The following is a 20397-nucleotide window of genomic DNA, read 5'->3' as shown; positions in this document are numbered from 1 at the left end:
GTGCTCTCTGCTAAGAGTGAGCCTTGGATGAAATCACAAAGAAACCAACAGAAGAAGCTCCAGTATCTCCTAAGAGTGACATCTCTGTGAGTGTAAAGAGTGAAGTCAGTTCTAAGGAAGCCAAGGAAGACATTTCCAAGAAATCAGAGGAAGAGGTCCCACTTTCTCCTAAGAGTGACATCTCTGTCAGTGTTAAAAGTGATATCAGTGCTAAGGAAGCTAAAGAAGAAGCCTTAATAATTGATATCACAAAGAAACCAACAGAAGCTCCAGTATCTCCTAAGAGTGACATCTCTGTGAGTGTAAAGAGTGAAGTCAGTGCTAAGGAAGCCAAGGAAGACATTTCCAAGAAATCAGAGGAAGAGGTCCCACTTTCTCCTAAGAGTGACATCTCTGTCAGTGTAAAGAGTGATGTCAGTGCTAAGGAAGCAAAGGAAGACATTTCCAAGAAATCAGAGGAAGATGTCCCACTTTCTCCTAAGAGTGACATCTCCGTGAGTGTAAAGAGTGAAGTCAGTTCTAAGGAAGCAAAGGAAGACATTTCCAAGAAATCAGAGGAAGAGGTCCCACTTTCTCCTAAGAGTGACATCTCCGTGAGTGTAAAGAGTGATGTCAGTGCTAAGGAGGCTAAAGAAGACGCCTTGGTAATTGATATTACAAAGAAACCATCAGAAGAAGCTCCACTATCTCCTAAGAGTGACATCTCTGTGAGTGTAAAGAGTGATGTTAGTGCTAAGGAGATTAAGGAGGACATCCTATTAATTGATGTAACAAAGAAGCCAACTGATGAAGCCCCAGTATCTCCCAAGAGTGACATCTCTGTTAGTGTAAAGAGTGATGTCAGTGTAAAGGAAGATGTCTCCAAGAAATCGGTTGAAGAGGTCCCACTGTCCCCTAAGAGTGACATCTCTGTGACTGTAAAGAGTGACGTCAGTGCTAAGGAGGCTGAAGAAGCCTTAATAATTGATATCACAAAGAAACCAACAGAAGAAGCTCCAGTATCTCCTAAAAGTGACATCTCTGTGAGTGTAAAGAGTGAAGTCAGTTCTAAGGAAGCAAAGGAAGACATTTCCAAGAAATCAGAGGAAGAGGTCCCACTTTCTCCTAAGAGTGACATCTCCGTGAGTGTAAAGAGTGATGTCAGTGCTAAGGAGGCTAAAGAAGACGCCTTGGTAATTGATATTACAAAGAAACCAACAGAAGAAGCTCCAGTATCTCCAAAGAGTGACATCTCAGTGAGTGTAAAGAGTGATGTCAGTGCTAAGGAGATTAAGGAGGACATCCTATTAATTGATGTAACAAAGAAGCCAACTGAAGAAGCCCCAGTATCTCCCAAGAGTGACATCTCTGTCAGTGTAAAGAGTGATGTCAGTTTAAAGGAAGATGTCTCCAAGAAATCAGTTGAAGAGGTCCCACTTTCTCCTAAGAGTGATATCTCTGTTAGTGTAAAGAGTGATGTCAGTGCTAAGGAGGCTGAAGAAGACGCCTTGGTAATTGATATTACAAAGAAACCAACAGAAGAAGCTCCAGTATCTCCTAAGAGTGACATCTCTGTGAGTGTAAAGAGTGAAGTCAGTTCTAAGGAAGCCAAGGAAGACATTTCCAAGAAATCAGAGGAAGAGGTCCCACTTTCTCCTAAGAGTGACATCTCTGTCAGTGTAAAGAGTGATGTCAGTGCTAAGGAGGCTAAAGAAGAAGCCGTAATAATTGATATTACAAAGAAACCAACAGAAGAAGCTCCAGTATCTCCAAAGAGTGACATCTCAGTGAGTGTAAAGAGTGATGTCAGTGCTAAGGAGATTAAGGAGGACATCCGATTAATTGATATAACAAAGAAGCCAACTGAAGAAGCCCCAGTATCTCCTAAGAGTGACATCTCTGTCAGTGTAAAGAGTGATGTCAGTGCTAAGGAAGCAAAGGAAGACATTTCCAAGAAATCAGAGGAAGAGGTCCCACTTTCTCCTAAGAGTGACATCTCTGTCAGTGTAAAGAGTGATGTCAGTGCTAAGGAAGCAAAGGAAGACATTTCCAAGAAATCAGAGGAAGAGGTCCCACTTTCTCCTAAGAGTGACATCTCTGTCAGTGTTAAAAGTGATGTCAGTGCTAAGGAGGCTAAAGAAGAAGCCTTAATAATTGACATTACAAAGAAACCAACAGAAGAAGCTCCAGTATCTCCAAAGAGTGACATCTCTGTGAGTGTAAAGAGTGAAGTCAGTTCTAAGGAAGCAAAGGAAGACATCCTAAAAATTGACGTATCGAAGAAGCCAACTGAGGAAGCCCCAGTATCTCCCAAGAGTGACATCTCTGTGAGTGAAAAGAGTGATGTCAGTTTAAAGGAAGATGTTTCCAAGAAATCAATTGAAGAGGTCCCACTTTCTCCAAAGAGTGACATCTCTGTGAGTGTAAAGAGTGATGTCAGTGCTAAGGAAGCAAAGGAAGACATTTCCAAGAAATCAGAGGAAGAGGTCCCACTTTCTCCAAAGAGTGACATCTCTGTGAGTTTAAAGAGTGATGTCAGTTCTAAGGAGATTAAGGAAGACATCCTAAAAATTGACGTATCGAAGAAGCCAACTGAGGAAGCCCCAGTATCTCCCAAGAGTGACATCTCTGTGAGTGAAAAGAGTGATGTCAGTTTAAAGGAAGATGTTTCCAAGAAATCAATTGAAGAGGTCCCACTTTCTCCTAAGAGTGACATCTCTGTGAGTGTAAAGAGTGATGTCAGTGCTAAGGAAGCAAAGGAAGACATTTCCAAGAAATCAGAGGAAGAGGTCCCACTTTCTCCTAAGAGTGACATCTCTGTGAGTGTAAAGGTGAAATGATGTCAGTGCAGTAAGGAAGCAAAGGAAGACATTTCCAAGAAATCAGAGGAAGAGGTCCCACTTTCTCCTAAGAGTGACATCTCTGTCAGTGTAAAGAGTGATGTCAGTGCTAAGGAAGCAAAGGAAGACATTTCCAAGAAATCAAAGGAAGAGGTCCCACTTTCTCCAAAGAGTGACATCTCTGTGAGTGTAAAGAGTGATGTCAGTGCTAAGGAGATTAAGGAAGACATCCTAAAAATTGACGTATCGAAGAAGCCAACTGAGGAAGCCCCAGTATCTCCCAAGAGTGACATCTCTGTGAGTGAAAAGAGTGATGTCAGTTTAAAGGAAGATGTTTCCAAGAAATCAATTGAAGAGGTCCCACTTTCTCCAAAGAGTGACATCTCTGTGAGTGTAAAGAGTGATGTCAGTGCTAAGGAAGCAAAGGAAGACATTTCCAAGAAATCAAAGGAAGAGGTCCCACTTTCTCCAAAGAGTGACATCTCTGTGAGTGTAAAGAGTGATGTCAGTTCTAAGGAGATTAAGGAAGACATCCTAAAAATTGACTTATCGAAGAAGCCAACTGAGGAAGCCCCAGTATCTCCCAAGAGTGACATCTCTGTGAGTGAAAAGAGTGATGTCAGTTTAAAGGAAGATGTTTCCAAGAAATCAATTGAAGAGGTCCCACTTTCTCCTAAGAGTGACATCTCTGTGAGTGTAAAGAGTGATGTCAGTGCTAAGGAAGCAAAGGAAGACATTTCCAAGAAATCAGAGGAAGAGGTCCCACTTTCTCCTAAGAGTGACATCTCTGTGAGTGTAAAGAGTGATGTCAGTGCTAAGGAAGCAAAGGAAGACATTTCCAAGAAATCAAAGGAAGAGGTCCCACTTTCTCCAAAGAGTGACATCTCTGTGAGTGTAAAGAGTGATGTCAGTGCTAAAGAAGCTAAAGTAGAAGCCTTAATAATTGATATCACAAAGAAACCAACAGAAGAAGCTCCAGTATCTCCTAAGAGTGACATCTCTGTCAGTGCCAAGAGTGAAGTCAGTTCAAAGGAAGATGTCTCCAAAAAATCACTTGAAGAGCTCCCACTTTCTCCTAAGAGTGACATCTCTGTGAGTGTAAAGAGTGATGTCAGTGCTAAGGAGACTAAAGAAGAAGCCTTAATATTTGATATTGCAAAGAAACCAACAGAAGACGCTCCAGCATCTCCAAAGAGTGACCTTACCCCCAGTATCAAGAGTGAACCCAGTTCACTAGAAGTTTCAAAGAAATCTACCGATGAAGCTCCATTATCTCCCAAAAGTGACGTATCTGTAAGTGTAAAGAGTGATATTAGCTTAAAGGAGGCAAAGGAAGATATTCTAGAATATGAAGAAATAAAAAAATCGTCTGCTGAAGTTGTTTCTCCCGGTGGTTACATATCTGTCAGCATGAGAAGCCACATTGTATGCACTGATACAGTCAAGGACAGATTAACTCTTGATGTGTCTCAGGAGCGTGATGAAGAAGCTCCGGTGTCTCCAAAGAGCGATATCTCTGTTAGTGCAAAGAGCGATATCAGCTCAAAAAGTGAAAAAGTTAGCAGTAAAGTCGAGGAAGCTCCACTTTCTCCTAAGAGCGACATTTCTGTGAGTGCAAAGAGTGATATTAGCTCCAAGAGTGGCAAAGAACCTGTCAGTAAAGTCGAGGAAGCTCCACTTTCTCCTAAGAGCGACATTTCTGTGAGTGCAAAGAGTGATATTAGCTCCAAGAGTGGCAAAGAACCTGTCAGTAAAGTCGAGGAAGCTCCACTTTCTCCTAAGAGCGACATTTCTGTGAGTGCAAAGAGTGATATTAGCTCCAAGAGTGGTAAGGAACCTGTCAGTAAAGTCGAGGAAGCTCCATCTTCTCCAAAGAGCGACATTTCTGTGAGTTCAAAGAGCGATGTCAGTTCAAAGGAGAGTAAAAAAGAAGAAATTCCCGTAGACATTAGTAAAAAAGACACAGAGGCAGCTCGAGAATCTCCCAAGAGTGACGTGGCTCCTAGTGTCAAGAGTGAACCAAGTTCAATGGACCTTTCAAAGAAATCTGTTGAAGAAGCTCCTTTGTCTCCTAAGAGTGATGTATCTCTCAGTGCTAAGAGTGACATTAGTTCAAAAGAAATCAAGGACGAGATTGCAGAATCTAAGAAACCATCAGAGGGCATTGTGTCTCTTGATAGTTTTATTTCCGTTAGTATGAAGAGCCACATTGTTCACACTGAGTTTATGGAGACTTTAACGGTTGATGTACCTGTGGGAGATGTCATTTCCAAGGAAGCTGGAGAGGGCATTCTAAAAATTGATGTGACTAAGAAAACTCCAGAAGTTCCGCTGTCTCCCAAGAGTGATACCTCTGTCAGTGCTAAGAGTGATGTCAGCTCCAAGAGTGGCAAGGAAAGTGTCGATAAAGTCGAAGAGGCACCTCTTTCACCGAAGAGTGACATTTCTATTAGCACAAAGAGTGATGTGAGCTCAAAGGATATTAAAAAAGACTTGATTATAGATGTTATCAAAAAAGATACCGACAAAGCACCAGAATCTCCCAAAAGTGATGTAGATTCTAGTGTTAAGAGTGAGCCCAGTTCAAAAGAAGTCTCCAAGAAGTCCACTGAGGAAGCTCCTCTGTCTCCAAAGAGTGACATATCTGTAAGTGAAAAGAGCGAAATAAGCAAAAAGAGCGATTTGAGCCATAAGAGTGATGTTAGTGGAAAGAGTGATGCTGGCCCTAAACTTGACATCACTCCCATACCTTCAGAAAAAGAAAGGGAGCCTAGAGCTTACATAGAAACAGGTGTTGTAGAAGAGCCAGTCTATGGTATCTTGAGAGCAGAACGAGCAGAGTTTGTCACTGTTTCTCCAGACACGACACCAGGATCAACGCCACTGTCACCCACAATGCGCGAGATTGGCATGGCTGGAATCTCCCTTATAACACCACTTCAAAAAGATAAATCAGATGTTATGACTTCCTCTATTTATGAGGAATCTACGTCCACTTCCAAACCTGAACCGGACCAAGAAACAGATGTAATGACTACATCTGTACATCGAGAATTTGATGCCATGACTACTTCTATTTATGAACCAAGTCAGGATATTATGACTTCTTCTATGTATGGTGAAGACTTTGCCATGCATGGTGTACACGACCTTAGAAAATCCTCTGAGGAGGAAACAACTACTGTGGCCTTAACTAGAGTTAAGAAAACCGAAGATATAATGTCGACTTCCATGTATGGTAGTCTCGATGAAAGGGAATACGATGAAAGTGTACAGAAATCCATTGATGATATGACATCTCCCCGCAGCGTCACCTTTGGAAAGACCCAAGAGGTGGTTGCTGACAAGGATATGCCATCTTCAAGAATGCCAGAGACAGACGCTGAAAGTTATCCACCTGTGTCCCCTCGAAGTGATTTGTCTTCTGAAGTGTATCAAGTGCCCTCCATGTCTCCTCGTAGTGATGGATATGAAGCAGAGCTAAGTGGCCAGTATGAGGAACGTGATGATGACCAGGCACAATTATCTCCTCGCTCGGACATCTCTTCAATTTCAGATATTGTACGAAGGGAACAAAAACATTCTGTAACAGAACAAATAGTCAAGGAGACTACCATGATTCATCGTGAAGTTCTGGATAGTGGCCGTTCAGTATCTCCAGTGAGTGACGTAGCAGCCAAGGATGGACTGGACTCCCTTGACTCCTTCAAGTTACAACCAGTATTGGGGAGTGATAAAGAAATTGATGAAGGAAAACCACTCTCTCCACGTAGCGACGTCTCTGGCAAAACTGATGCCTCAGAGAAAGATTCTGCCTTTGAAGATAGAGACAAACTATCTAGTCTTGAGAGTCATCTTATGCCTTCCCTTCCTAGTGATGTCAGAGTAACAGAAACAGAGCTGTCTAAATATGCAGCTGTGTCAGAAGAAATCTGTCGTTCGGAAATAAGTGAAATTGTCCACGAAACTTCGTCTACAACAGAAACTAGATTATTAAAAGAAGTATCGACTGAAGATAAAGTGAGAAAAGTGTCTGAAACTGTTTCTGAAAGCACAAAGAGTGATAGCACTACAGTATTGTCTGGGCTGATGACTAGTATAGTTAGTAGTTTTGATAGCACAAAAACCATTATTGACAAATCAACAGACTTGTCACGTAGCACAAAGTCGGAAATCATAGAAGAAACTGTTACCAAAGAAGACAAGGCATCCATAAAACCCAAGACAGAAATGTCGCCAGAAGATGAAAGCTCCATTAGCTATAAAAAAGAACCAACCACACAAACTGAAACCCAAGATGCAATAATGGTTTCTCCTAAGAGTGATATTTCAATAAGTTCGAAGAGCGATGTTACTTCTATTGATGCTAAGGAGTTGCCTAAGGATCCTTCGCTTAGAGGAGAAGAACCAAAACCAACAACAGAGTCCTCAGAAGGTGAAATTTCTGAAGAGATTTTCAAGGAAGAGGTACGGGAGACTACAAAGTTCCTCACTGAGGCTATTGGGGTGAAGGAAGTGGTTCAGGGAATCAAAACGGCTGTGACATCCCTTGAGGATTCTACTACTAGTAAGACTTCCTTCCAAGACTTCAAAGAAACTGCATCCCCGCCTCCCTCGCCTGAAAAATCTACAGGAAAAACTGACCTCTCAGCTTCGTCTACCGTGTCATCTCTTCATGAAAGTGAATCCTTGACTTCAGTACATAGTAAAGTCGAGGCTGCCAAAGAAGAGAGCTTAAGTACAGACGCTGTTGAATCTGTGTCTGTGACAGTAAGAGATTCACTCATTCATACTCATACCTCATCTGTACATGATTCATTATTAACCACCTCCAGCATAACAACCACATCTGCCACAGAGACGATAACATCAACAGTAAAGCCTGTACCAAGCTCTCCAGACAAAACAAAAACACCTGATCTTCCCAAAGTTAAGCCAAGTGAAAGAGATGACGAAAGACCATCTGATGATCAGTCTTCTTCATCTCTACCCTCCTCTTCCTCCTCCTCCTCCTATGGTGTTGAGGGTATTGTGAAAGAGGTAAAGGAGAGCAAAGACCTCATACAAGCTACCTCAGTTATAATTGCTGAGAAGCTTATTGCTGAAGTGGGAGAAATTACTTCCAGCAAGACACAAACTACAACCTCCGAGCATGTGTCCTCCGAAGAGTACAAGTCTGTCACTGCCATTACCGATAAGTCTAGTTCTATTAAGAAAGCTACAGTAGAATCTTCACAGGAAACCCATATTACAGATAGTCAGGAAATTAGTAGAACTGATTATCTAGTGCAGGAAAAAAAGGAAAAAACTGCTGACAAAGAAACTCTGGACAAAGATACAATCATCTCAAAAACACCTACAGAAGAGGATATATCTGAAAAATCCTCAGAATATGAAACAGTAACTACAAGAACTGTTAAGCGAACCATCGTCAGAGATGGAGAACCCATAGAGGCAGTTGAAACACATGAAGAACCTGTAACAGGTGAAACTGTAACAAGAACTATAATCAGAAGAATCATTGTCGACGGCGAAACAAAAGAGACTGTAGAAACGATTGAAGAACCCTCTGAGCCTGAAGCTGTAACTACAAGAACTGTTAGGCGAACCATCATTAGTGGTGAGGAACCAATGGAAACTGTTAAGACGGATGGAGAACCTTCAGAAGGTGAAACTGTCACAAGAACAATTGTGAGAAGAGTTTTCGTCGATGGAGAACCTCAAGAGACAGTTGAAACCCGTGAACCTTCAGAAGGTGAAACTGTCACAAGAACAATTGTGAGAAGAGTTTTCGTCGATGGAGAACCTCAAGAGACAGTTGAAACCCGTGAACCTTCAGAAGGTGAAACTGTCACAAGAACAATTGTGAGAAGAGTTATTGTCGATGGAGAACCTCAAGAGACAGTTGAAACCCGTGAACCTTCAGAAGGTGAAACTGTCACAAGAACAATTGTGAGAAGAGTTTTCGTCGATGGAGAACCTCAAGAGACAGTTGAAACCCGTGAACCTTCAGAAGGTGAAACTGTCACAAGAACAATTGTGAGAAGAGTTATTGTCGATGGAGAACCTCAAGAGACAGTTGAAACCCGTGAACCTTCAGAAGGTGAAACTGTCACAAGAACAATTGTGAGAAGAGTTATTGTCGATGGAGAACCTCAAGAGACAGTTGAAACCCGTGAACCTTCAGAAGGTGAAACTGTCACAAGAACAATTGTGAGAAGAGTTATTGTCGATGGAGAACCTCAAGAGACAGTTGAAACCCGTGAACCTTCGGAAGGCGAAACTGTCACAAGAACAATTGTGAGAAGAGTTATTGTCGATGGAGAACCTCAAGAGACAGTTGAAACCCGTGAACCTTCAGAAGGTGAAACTGTCACAAGAACAATTGTGAGAAGAGTTTTCAGCGATGGAGAACCTCAAGAGACAGTTGAAACTCATGAACCTTCAGAAGGTGAAACTGTCACAAGAACAATTGTGAGAAGAGTTTTCGTCGATGGAGAACCTCAAGAGACAGTTGAAACCCGTGAACCTTCAGAAGGTGAAACTGTCACAAGAACAATTGTGAGAAGAGTTATTGTCGATGGAGAACCTCAAGAGACAGTTGAAACCCGTGAACCTTCAGAAGGTGAAACTGTCACAAGAACAATTGTGAGAAGAGTTATTGTCGATGGAGAACCTCAAGAGACAGTTGAAACTCATGAACCTTCAGAAGGTGAAACTGTCACAAGAACAATTGTGAGAAGAGTTATTGTCGATGGAGAACCTCAAGAGACAGTTGAAACCCGTGAACCTTCAGAAGGTGAAACTGTCAAGAACAATTGTGAGAAGAGTTTGTCGATGGAGAACCTCAAGAGACAGTTGAAACCATGAACCTTCAGAAGGTGAAACTGTCACAAGAACTATTGTGAGAAGAGTTTTCGTCGATGGAGAACCTCAAGAGTTGAAACTGAACCTTCAGACTGTCACAAGAACAATTGTGAGAAGAGTTATTGTCGATGGAGAACCTCAAGAGACAGTTGAAACCCGTGAACCTTCAGAAGGTGAAACTGTCACAAGAACAATTGTGAGAAGAGTTATTGTCGATGGAGAACCTCAAGAGACAGTTGAAACCCGTGAACCTTCAGAAGGTGAAACTGTCACAAGAACAATTGTGAGAAGAGTTATTGTCGATGGAGAACCTCAAGAGACAGTTGAAACTCATGAACCTTCAGAAGGTGAAACTGTCACAAGAACTATTGTGAGAAGAGTTTTCGTCGATGGAGAACCTCAAGAGACAGTTGAAACCCGTGAACCTTCAGAAGGTGAAACTGTCACAAGAACAATTGTGAGAAGAGTTATTGTCGATGGAGAACCTCAAGAGACAGTTGAAACTCATGAACCTTCAGAAGGTGAAACTGTCACAAGCACAATTGTGAGAAGAGTTGTCGTCGATGGAGAACCTCAAGAGACAGTTGAAACCTGTGAACCTTCAGAAGGTGAAACTGTCACAAGAACAATTGTGAGAAGAGTTTTCGTCGATGGAGAACGTCAAGAGACAGTTGAAACTCATGAACCTTCAGAAGGTGAAACTGTCACAAGAACAATTGTGAGAAGAGTTTTCGTCGATGGAGAACCTCAAGAGACAGTTGAAACTCTTGAAGAACCTCCAGAAGGTGAAGCTGTCACAAGAACTATTATAAGAAGAGTTATTGTTGACGATGAACCAAAGGAAACGGTTGAAACTCAAGAAGAACCATCAACAGGTGAATCAGTAATAAGGAGAACAGTTGTCAGAAGAACCATCATTGATGGCGAGCCAAAAGAAACTGTTGAGACGATTGAAGAACCATCTGAAACTCAAACCCTAACTACAAGAACAATTAGGCGAACTATCGTCACTGATGGTGAACCCACAGAACCAGTTGAAGCATATGAAGAACCTACGGAAGGCGAGACCGTTACAAGAACAATTGTACGCAGGACGATCATTGACGGTGAACCAAAAGAAACCGTCGAGACTATTGAAGAACCTTCTGAATCTCGAACTTTAACTACACGAACTATTAGGCGAACTACCATTGGTGATGGTGAACCAAAAGAAACTGTGGAAACTAGTGAAGAACCTTCGGAATCACAAACTGTAACCCAAAGGACTGTCGTAAGAAAAACCACAGTAACTGGTGGTGAACCAAAGGAGTCTGTTGAAACATTTGAAGGAACCTCAGATGGTGTTGTTGTCACAAGAACCACTGTTAGGAGAACCATTGTAGATGGTGAGCCTAAAGAAACGACCGAGACCTTTGAAGAACCTGCTGACTCCGACAGTATGAAGACCACAACTACCACAACAGTGAAACGAACGATCATTGGTAGTGGTGACAAACTGGAGACAACAAAACTAAGTGAAGAATCTTCTGGCGATTCAGTAACTACAACAACCACAGTCAAACGAAGAATAATTAGCGGAGATGAACCTGTTGAAACACTTGAGACAAAAGAGGGACCAATAGACGAAGAGTCTCTCAAAACTGCCACCTCTGTAACCAAGTCATTTACCACTGCAGGGAAAGTAGAAGAGACAGAGAAAACTGTTTTATCAAAATCTACAGCAGAGATGATTCAAGAAGATCTCAGAAGCTCAAGGGAATCTGTTTCCACTGTTGATGAATCCACCGTTCATGAAGGGCCTCGTATGGGTGCTTTCAGGAAGTCTTCAACTAGTAGTACTGAGGGTACTCCTGGAAGTCCCAGGACGGGTCGTGTTGTGGTGAGAAAAGTCACGACAGTAATAACTAAGTACTACGATGATGGTGAAGAAGTTGAAATGGAAGAGTTGCCAGGTGAAGAAGTGGTTGAAGTGCTTGGTGATCAACAGGTTTCTGAAGACATCTTGCGCAAAATATCTGGTTCAGCCTCACAATCTCCGATCGCTGGCAGAAAAGTTTCAGGCCATGGTATCCCAGGAACTTCCATGACCTACACTACCTCACATTCATTGTGTGGACCCTGGACCAGTGACGAGTCCCTCAGTGGTGAGCCAACAGTTGTTACTCGTACCACTCGCACCACAATAGGTGACAGTGATACTGATGGATCAGAAGGAGTAGTGACCAGTACAGTCACCAGAGTAACGCGCCGCCTGATGAGTGATGACGCTTCAGACAAGGAGGAAAGACCTCGATCTGCCAGTAGCGATACTAGTGGTCAGGATCCTTTCCCACCATCACAAAAGACACAGTTTGAAACAATGGAAACTGCTGCAAGTAAAGTTCCAACCACTCAGTATGAAGCCTCTGGGGTACAATACCAGGAGGAGTATGATGATGAACCTGTTTATGAATATCACCCACCTGCAGGAGCACAACTCGAGCAGTTCATATATGGTGACCAAGGGGGAGACTTTGATAATGGAAACCTTCCATCCCGGGCAAGGGAACCTTCAGTAACTGAGGCTGAAGATAAGCTAAATAGGAATCAGACTTGGAAGACTTCTACAACATCCAGCACTGTGACCACTACAACTTCCTCAACAGCCAAAGAAGCCAAGGAGACCCTGCAACAGTGGGGTAAACCTCTTGGCCTCCCTTCACCAGTGCCTCTTCCTACCCCTCTTCCTCCCTCTGACAGCCCCAAATCGTTAAGCCCTCGTAAGGAACGAAGGACAAGCAGACGATCCAAGAGGGTAGTGCCACCAGTCTACTTAGACCTGGCATATGTGCCTCATGCTGCCAATCCCAACTACTCCAATGCAGACTTCTTCAAGAGAGTGAGAGCTCGATACTACGTCTTCTCTGGCATCGACCCCGGCAGGGAGGTGCTCGACGCTTTACTCGAAGCCAAAATGGAATGGGAAGATAAAGAAATGGGTGAGTAACGAATTCAATGATGTAAATCCTCTTCCACGTTGCAGATTAATTTCATTGTTTAGGACAGGAGAGTATGTGGTCTTCTTGTATCTTGTAACACAATAATATTACTCTTGTCATCACTATTAACATCGTCTTCCTCTGTGCTTTACCCAAACTACCTCTTGTAACAGTCTGACTCAATAACTCTCCCACTCGGTTAACTCTACCACATATCCAGGCATTACTTGCTTAAGTACTATCTATAGACACATTATACCATAACAATGGAACAAGGCTATAGCAGTGTGTTGAATATTTAATTTAATGGATAATTCTGAATGCTGACTTTGTGAACCCTATTTCAATGTGTAATACCTAATTTTTGAAAATCACCTTGATAATGCTCTCAGAGCTACTAAGTATACCTTAATCTTATGTTTGTTCACAGTAGTACACAGCTTATAGAAATGAATCGCAATTAAACACTTGAAAATGCATAACTTATATAATATGTGAGAAAAAGGTATGGTCAATTTTTTTTTTATCTTTGACCAAAAAAATTACAAATAACTGATGATGCACCTTCATCTTACTAATGTCTTTTCCGGTATTGCAGAGGTAACGATCATTCCCACCTACGACACCGACGCCCTGGGCTACTGGGTGGCTGCCAATGAAGATGCTCTTATCGCCAACAAGATTGACTTGGCTCCGTCTGCCTCTCGCTGCACCATCAATCTACAGGACCATGAAACAAGCTGCAACGCCTACCGTCTCGAATTTTGAGCGCCTCGACACTACCAATCATCAACTAACACTAACAGCTAAATCCATAGAACAACATCGATGCCTGTAAAATAATTCCAGAACTTTTAAGCTCGCAAGTAGCTTAGGAACATCATAGTGTAGCTCCAGAGTATCTGTTGTTAAAAGTAACTCCAGAATATTGACGCCCACAAGTAAGTCTGGAAGTTCGACGTCTACAAGTAAGTGCAGAATATCGACGTCGACAAGTAACTCTGGAAGAAAGACACTCACAAAGAAATCCGGAATATCGAAGCCTATATGTAACTTCTGGGATATCGACTCCCACATGTACCTAACTCCACATTATCGACGCCAACTTGTGACTCCTGGTTGTTGTGGTTCTGACCCTCAGCAACCACTTCCCCGCTGCCTTCCATGAGAACTTAGAGCTCTTACCAAGCCGTCTGAGTCCCCCCACCCTGATAGTCAGTCCTAAATTAGCCATCCAGAATATTTTCATTGACTGTCTCGTTGGTATCCCAATTTCCTGTGGGTTGCTGTGTTTAGATTCTACTGCAGTCAAGTAGACATTTTTGAAACATGTAGGTCCATGATGGTGGATTTTCTACATTTGCATTCATGAAGACGCGTATTAATTAAACGAGATTTTTTTTAAGTATTACTCGGAGTCTTGTCATTATGCCAATAGTAATATATTGATTATATCAATAGAAGCATAATTAGACAAACATTCTGTTAAATGAATATTACTGAACATTAGATGGCCTTGTGTTATATAATTATTACCATGAACTATGAGAGATAATTTCCCGGATTTTGACGATTCTGACCTGACCTCTTGAAAACCCGAATTCTACAAAACTTAACACTGAGAGTACTAAGAGTGCGGATATGTCTAAGAATATATTCATCGCCAGTCCATCTGTATTGTGACATAAATTGTAGATGAACACTCCTGCGACCGAATAGGGCTAAGCAATATGCATTTTAATATATTTCACTTCATAGAATTATTCTACTTATTCAGCGTGATAATGCTGCAGTCTTAGGTAGACCATGCTGCTGCTGCACACATGGCTAGAGGGAGATTGCTCATTTTGTAAAATAAAATGTTATGAAACTGTCCTTGACAGTGATCAGCTATATAGAATATAAGGCAAATACTAAAAAAAAAGAGTTAAAAATGTCTGTTATATGTATACTAGTAGTTTATAAACAGCCGGGTGATGAAAGCGAGCCTATTTTTCTTAGGTGAGGCTGAATGGTTAAAGTAGCAGTATCTTTATCTTCCACGAGATGAGTGTTTGGGAGTAAAGGAGTGAATGAGAAGCTAACCAAGTATAAATATATATCCTGGAACAAGTCTCTAACGTCCACACAGCCAATACTGATCAATTTGACACTTGGATTCACAATTTTTTGTAAGGTGGTTCACGTTGTGACTGACGTGATAACATGGACCTGCTTCATCAGTCATTAGTGATAATCTTGACTTAGGACGGTCGCGAGTGTTCTTGTACCGACAGTGTACTCCAAGCTTTTTCCGTATATGCTATACAGTGTAAGTGTTAAAGAAAGGTGTGAATGTCTTAAGTGATTTAATAAGTCAAAGTTAAATACGTCTCTTGCTTTTAGTATTACTTTGACTGTTGTTTAATTTGACGCCATCCGTTCTTTTCAACTAATGCGCATTCCATATAAAAAGAAAATCCAAAACAAAAGTGGGAGTGTAAAGTGAAGGCCGCCGGAGAGAGCGAGCTAAGCTCTCTTATAATGGTGCTACAACAGAAGGTCTTGCGAGCCACAAGTGCCATACACGATCTGTTACGAGGCGCTAGGTGCCACGGGGGTGGCACCGTGGCCCAGGAGTGCGTGTATGGCATTGGCTGTGCAAGAGTTTGAAAATGGTGATACGCCTTTCAAGGTCTGTTAGCTTCGTTAGGAAAATAAACCTCGGCCATGTAGAACCATGTTTAGGAGACATTACTAGGGCCTGAACACGACTTTTTAGTAAGTCCTTGTAACGACCCAGTAGTCACGGTCAAACTGCCAGCAATGCCTATTCGCGAGGAGTGATTAACTACTTAAAATAGATTTAAATGGATTATTCTATTCTCCCTGGGAGTGTCTCTAAAACTGCGGTTACAGCAATGTCACATCCTGCCCACATAAAACTTGAGGTGGCAAACTTCTCTCCTGGTTACCACAAATCTACGTGGCCTTCATTGCTTTGAGGAACGGCAGAAGAAGGTCAGGTATCTCTGTCCATACCTCATGATGGAGACTTATCACCTCTCATTTTCACGTGCGCCGAAGAGAGAAAAAAAAAATGGAGGTGTTGAGTTTGTGTGGTGGGGCGTTCAGTGACACACACACACTGTGGTGGCAGGAATGAGGTCATGCCAACACTCATCAAGGTTCAGATATTTCATGTGACTGCTTTAGGTGCTTATTGGCAAACCAGACGCCTTCTTGCCCCTAAGCTTATTGATTGGTAAACCAAAAAGCTTTTTATCCTTCGCTGAGTTATCGCAGAATTCTTGTCCGTTAATGGTCAATTTCCGGGTTGAGTTGCCACTGAGTATGATAAATTACATCGGCAAAATTATTACCCTTTTCCCTATATCCGTGTTAAAGAGAGCTTAGATAAATAATTGTATCTTGATCCCTTTGACACAATGTAAGTGTTCTTACAACTCGTCTGAGAACTTGCCTGTTTGTGAATGAGAAGGTTGGTATAACTGGGATACTTTTCATTATTTAATTATGATATTGTGCCCTAGGCTGATATCCTATATTAGAAGTTATCGAGCGCTGCGTCGCTCTTTTCAAATTTAATCTTTATAAAGGTTGAATGACATGTGATATGATAATCATATATATTTAAGCTGTTATATTACAAGAAGTGGTGGCACGGAACTAATGAAAGAGGACATTAAAAAAAATGCTAAAATTTGTACAGTGGCTTTTAGGCATTTCTGTCACAACCACCGCTGATCCAGTACCAGTTTTCTGTTAAAACCTCGAAGTGAAGAGCTTTCTGAAGACCCTTGAACGTCAGCATTCCGACCATATCTTTTTTGTCGCTATCAGCACTATGATTTTTGCATCACTCGGTATCACGGCCACTGCCTCTTCAAATAATTCATTGTTTCAGAGTCTTCAGCAAAGTTCTTAATATTCCTGATTTCCAGGCTTCATTATATTATATCCAGCCTGTGCACTTTGTCGTGTGTTAAAGAAAAAAAGTATATATAAATATATATCTATGACGATATGTGCGATAACTTTGGTAATTATTTTTCAGTGTTGACTTTCTCATGATAATGTAAAGGAAGTGAACCCTATTGAACGATTGCCAATAGTTGTTGTCGCTGGTGTCGTCTGGGGCCTTATTTTTGACAAGCTTTTACCCGAGTGGGCCAGCTGCACCGGCCTAGCAATCACCGGACTTTTGCTGGTAAAACGAGAGTGCTCAGAGCATCAGTTGATCCTTCAGTATCTTGGGATATTCACCTGATGAAACGAGCACCAAAGTTTATCACCAAGAGTCCTGCGCTGGCCAGACAGGTTCACTGACCCGCCCTGGCAAATCACTTTAGAAGTACGGCCCCATATGTAGTTTCCCGCTTATGCTTGTCGCTCCATGTCCCGCTATCTCTAGTCAAAGAAACTAGAAGTCTAGAAAAAAATCATGAACTCTGCTGACACCTATAACGTGACTTGTTTGGCTATTTTGGCCCTCATACAGTTCATTATGGTTCATTTTCGCTACTTTATAAATAGGAAAATAAACCCTATTGAACCTTTATTTTGGGTTCATAATTGCTGGCCTTGTCACTAATATTACGCATATGTATGGGATATCCTGTGACATTAAAAAGTAGAATAAAAATCATAAGTTGTTTTTTCTTTTCCAGTTTTTTTGTTCCCAATTTAACACAAAGAAACACACACACACACACACACATATATATATATATATATATATATATATATATATATATATATATATATATATATATATATATATATATATATATATATATATATATATATATATATATACATATACATATACATATACATATACATATACATATATATATATTTGTCAGTGCCTCAAGGTTAAAAATGCTTTGACAGCATTCGAGGTAGAAGGATAGATTATTAGTGGGTCTCATATTTTTGACCTGACTCAACATGGCTGGTTACACCCAGCAGAAGTCTGGTACACATGCCCAGTACACCTTATAAGACACGTGCACCCAAAAGAACTCTCGTACACATGCACCCAGACGACTTCTGGCACACGTGTGCTCTGACGTCCTCTGGTACACATGCACCAGGACATTTTCTGGTACACTTAAATCCTGGATGTCCTCTGGTACACATGCACCCGGACGTCCTCTGGTACACATGCACCTGGAAGAACTCTGGTACACATGCACCCAGACGTCCTCTGGTACACATGCACCTGGAAGAACTCTGGTACACATGCACCCAGACGTCCTCTGGTACACATGCACCTGGAAGAACTCTGTCACATGCACCCAGACGTCCTCTCTGGTACACATGCACCTGACGTCCTCTGGCACACATGCACCCAGACCTCCTGCGCACATGCACCTGGAAGAACTCTGGCACCCGGACGTCCTCTGTACATCCACACCCAGGACGTCCTCTGGTACACATGCACCCGGACGTCCTCTGGTACACATGCACCCAGACGTCCTCTGGTACACATGCACCTGGAAGAACTCTGGTACACATGCACCCAGACGTCCACTGGTACACATGCACCCAGACGTCCTCTGGTACACATGCACCCGGACGTCCTCTGGTACACATGCACCCGGACGTCCTCTGGTACACATGCACCCAGACGTCCACTGGTACACATGCACCCAGACGTCCTCTGGTACACATGCACCCGGACGTCCTCTGGTACACATGCACCTGGAAGAACTCTATCAATCACTTGCTTGACAATAATTACCTCCAGTTCCGAAATAATGAGAGATACAACTTAAGGCACCCAGAGCTACTAAGACCAGCCCCCATGCTCTCCTCTCAGTCCCAGACCTCCATAAAATATCACAGTGTGAAGGTGTGGAACAACTTACCCCCACCCATCCGAGCAAAGACTACGCTCCTTTCCTAAAAATCATCTCTAAAAAAATATCTATTGTCGAAGTATTAATATTTCTTGCAACACTTACTATATTTACAGTACCTGCTTTTATTGTACCATCAAATCCGTTTTATCGGAAATTATTATGTAAATAAATGAGTAATTACACAGGTTGTAGTACCATAAGGGCAACCAAACCTAGCAGTAACCTGGTGTCAATCATTACAATAAATATTTGTATAGTAACTTAATGTGTTGAATAAATAAAAAGAAAAACTTTTTTCTTTGTTTATAATAATCCTAACAAAATAGTTGAAAACAAAAGGGTTCCACAGGCAGAAATTTTAAGAGCCAATTTCTATACTTTCCCGAAAAGTAGAAAATTACGTCACCGAAAAGTAGATACTTACGATCTTTTGAGAATTAGAAAAATCCTAAGTTATTTTTTCTCTTAAGTTCGAAATTACGACAATTAAAAAGATCGTAAATTCGGATTCTCAAAAGATCGTAAGTATCTACTTTTCGGGAAAGTAGATTATATACTTTTCGGGAAAGTAGATTATCGACTTTTCGGGAAAGTAGATTATCGACTTTTCGGGGAAGTAGATTATCGACTTTTTCGTAAAATATTACCTAATTTTCTGAATTAGATTATCATAGAAAGCAGATTATCGACTTTCGGGAAGTAGATTTTCGAATTTTGGGGAAATATTACCTAATTTTGTGAAGTAGATTATCATAAAAACGGGAATTGTATCATAAAAATGGAAATATCTACTAAAGTTGTTATCACTTTCCGAAAAGTAGAAATCACTTTTCGGGAAAGTAGATTATCGACTTTTTCGGGAAGTAGATTGAATTTGGGGGAAATATTACCTAATTTTTGCGAGATTATCACAGAAAAAGGGAAATTTGTGTCATAAAAATGGGAAATATCTATCCGGAAAGTAGATTATCGACTTTTCGCGAAGTAGATTTTGAATTTGGAAATATTACCTAATTTTACGAAGTAGATTATCATAGAAAACGGAATTGTATCATAAAAATGAAATATCTACTTTCCGGGAAAGTTGTTATTCACTTCCGAAAGTAGACAGATTTTCACTCAGGAAAGTAGATTATCGACTTTTTCAGAGAAGTAGATTGAATTTTGCAGAAATATTACTAATTTTGCGAAGTAGATAATCATAGAAAACAGAAATTGTATCTAAAAATAGGAAATATCTACATTCGAAAGTTATTATCTACTTCCTGAAAAGTAGACAGATTTTCTACTCAGAAAGTAGATTATCGACTTTCAAAGTAGATCAAATTCGGAAATATTAACTAATTTTCAATAGATTATCATAAAAACATGAAATTTGTATCACAAAAACGAAATATCCACTTCCGAAAGATACCACTTTCCCAAAAAAACAACTACTTCTAGAAAGTAATTATCGACTTCTTAGATAGAATCTTGCAGAAAACACCTAAATTTAGCAAGTAGATTATCAAGAAAAGGAAACTGTAAAAAAAAATGGAAAATAACTACCGAAAAGGTTATCTACTTTCCTAAAAAGAAATAGATTTCTACTTTCGGTAAAAGATTATCGACTCGAAGCAGATTTTCGAATTTTGGAAATATTAATAACTTTGAAGTAGATTATCATAAAACGAAAACTGTATCACAAAAATGGGAAATATCTACTTTTCAAAGGAAAATTGGTTATCTACTTTCTGAAAATGAACAAAACCTACTTCTCGGAAAGTAGATTATCGACTTTTTTGAGGGAAGTAGATTTTCAATTTTGGAAATATTACTAACTTTGCAGTAGTTATCATAGAAACGGGAAATTTGTCAAAAAAA

At 40.9% G+C, this 20397-nt stretch overlaps 1 protein-coding gene across 50 annotated transcripts in view; it reads left to right on the top strand.

The window, feature by feature from the left end:
• Positions 1-17312, top strand: part of LOC121861916 (microtubule-associated protein futsch-like) — a 43966-nt gene extending 26654 nt beyond the window's left edge. For 26 of the 50 annotated variants that reach the window (XM_042359819.1, XM_042359827.1, XM_042359833.1 and 23 more), the window contains exons 5-8: positions 81-2810; positions 2916-9303; positions 9806-12664; positions 13263-17312. In XM_042359819.1, the coding sequence (XP_042215753.1) occupies positions 81-2810; positions 2916-9303; positions 9806-12664; positions 13263-13432 (12147 nt within the window). In that variant the 3' untranslated portion in view covers positions 13433-17312. Of the gene's footprint in view, positions 1-32; positions 2811-2915; positions 9304-9805; positions 12665-13262 lie in introns of all 50 variants that reach the window. The other 24 variants (XM_042359854.1, XM_042359852.1, XM_042359851.1 and 21 more) reach the window with 22 other exon arrangements.
• The last annotated feature ends 3085 nt before the right edge of the window (positions 17313-20397 follow it).

Source organism: Homarus americanus, unplaced genomic scaffold, assembly GCF_018991925.1.
Source record: "Homarus americanus isolate GMGI-L3 unplaced genomic scaffold, GMGI_Hamer_2.0 scaffold11407, whole genome shotgun sequence".
In the NCBI taxonomy this organism is placed as follows: Eukaryota; Metazoa; Arthropoda; class Malacostraca; order Decapoda; family Nephropidae; genus Homarus; species Homarus americanus.
Note: the sequence above shows the minus strand (reverse complement) of the source record. Positions and strands in the feature narration are given on the sequence as shown.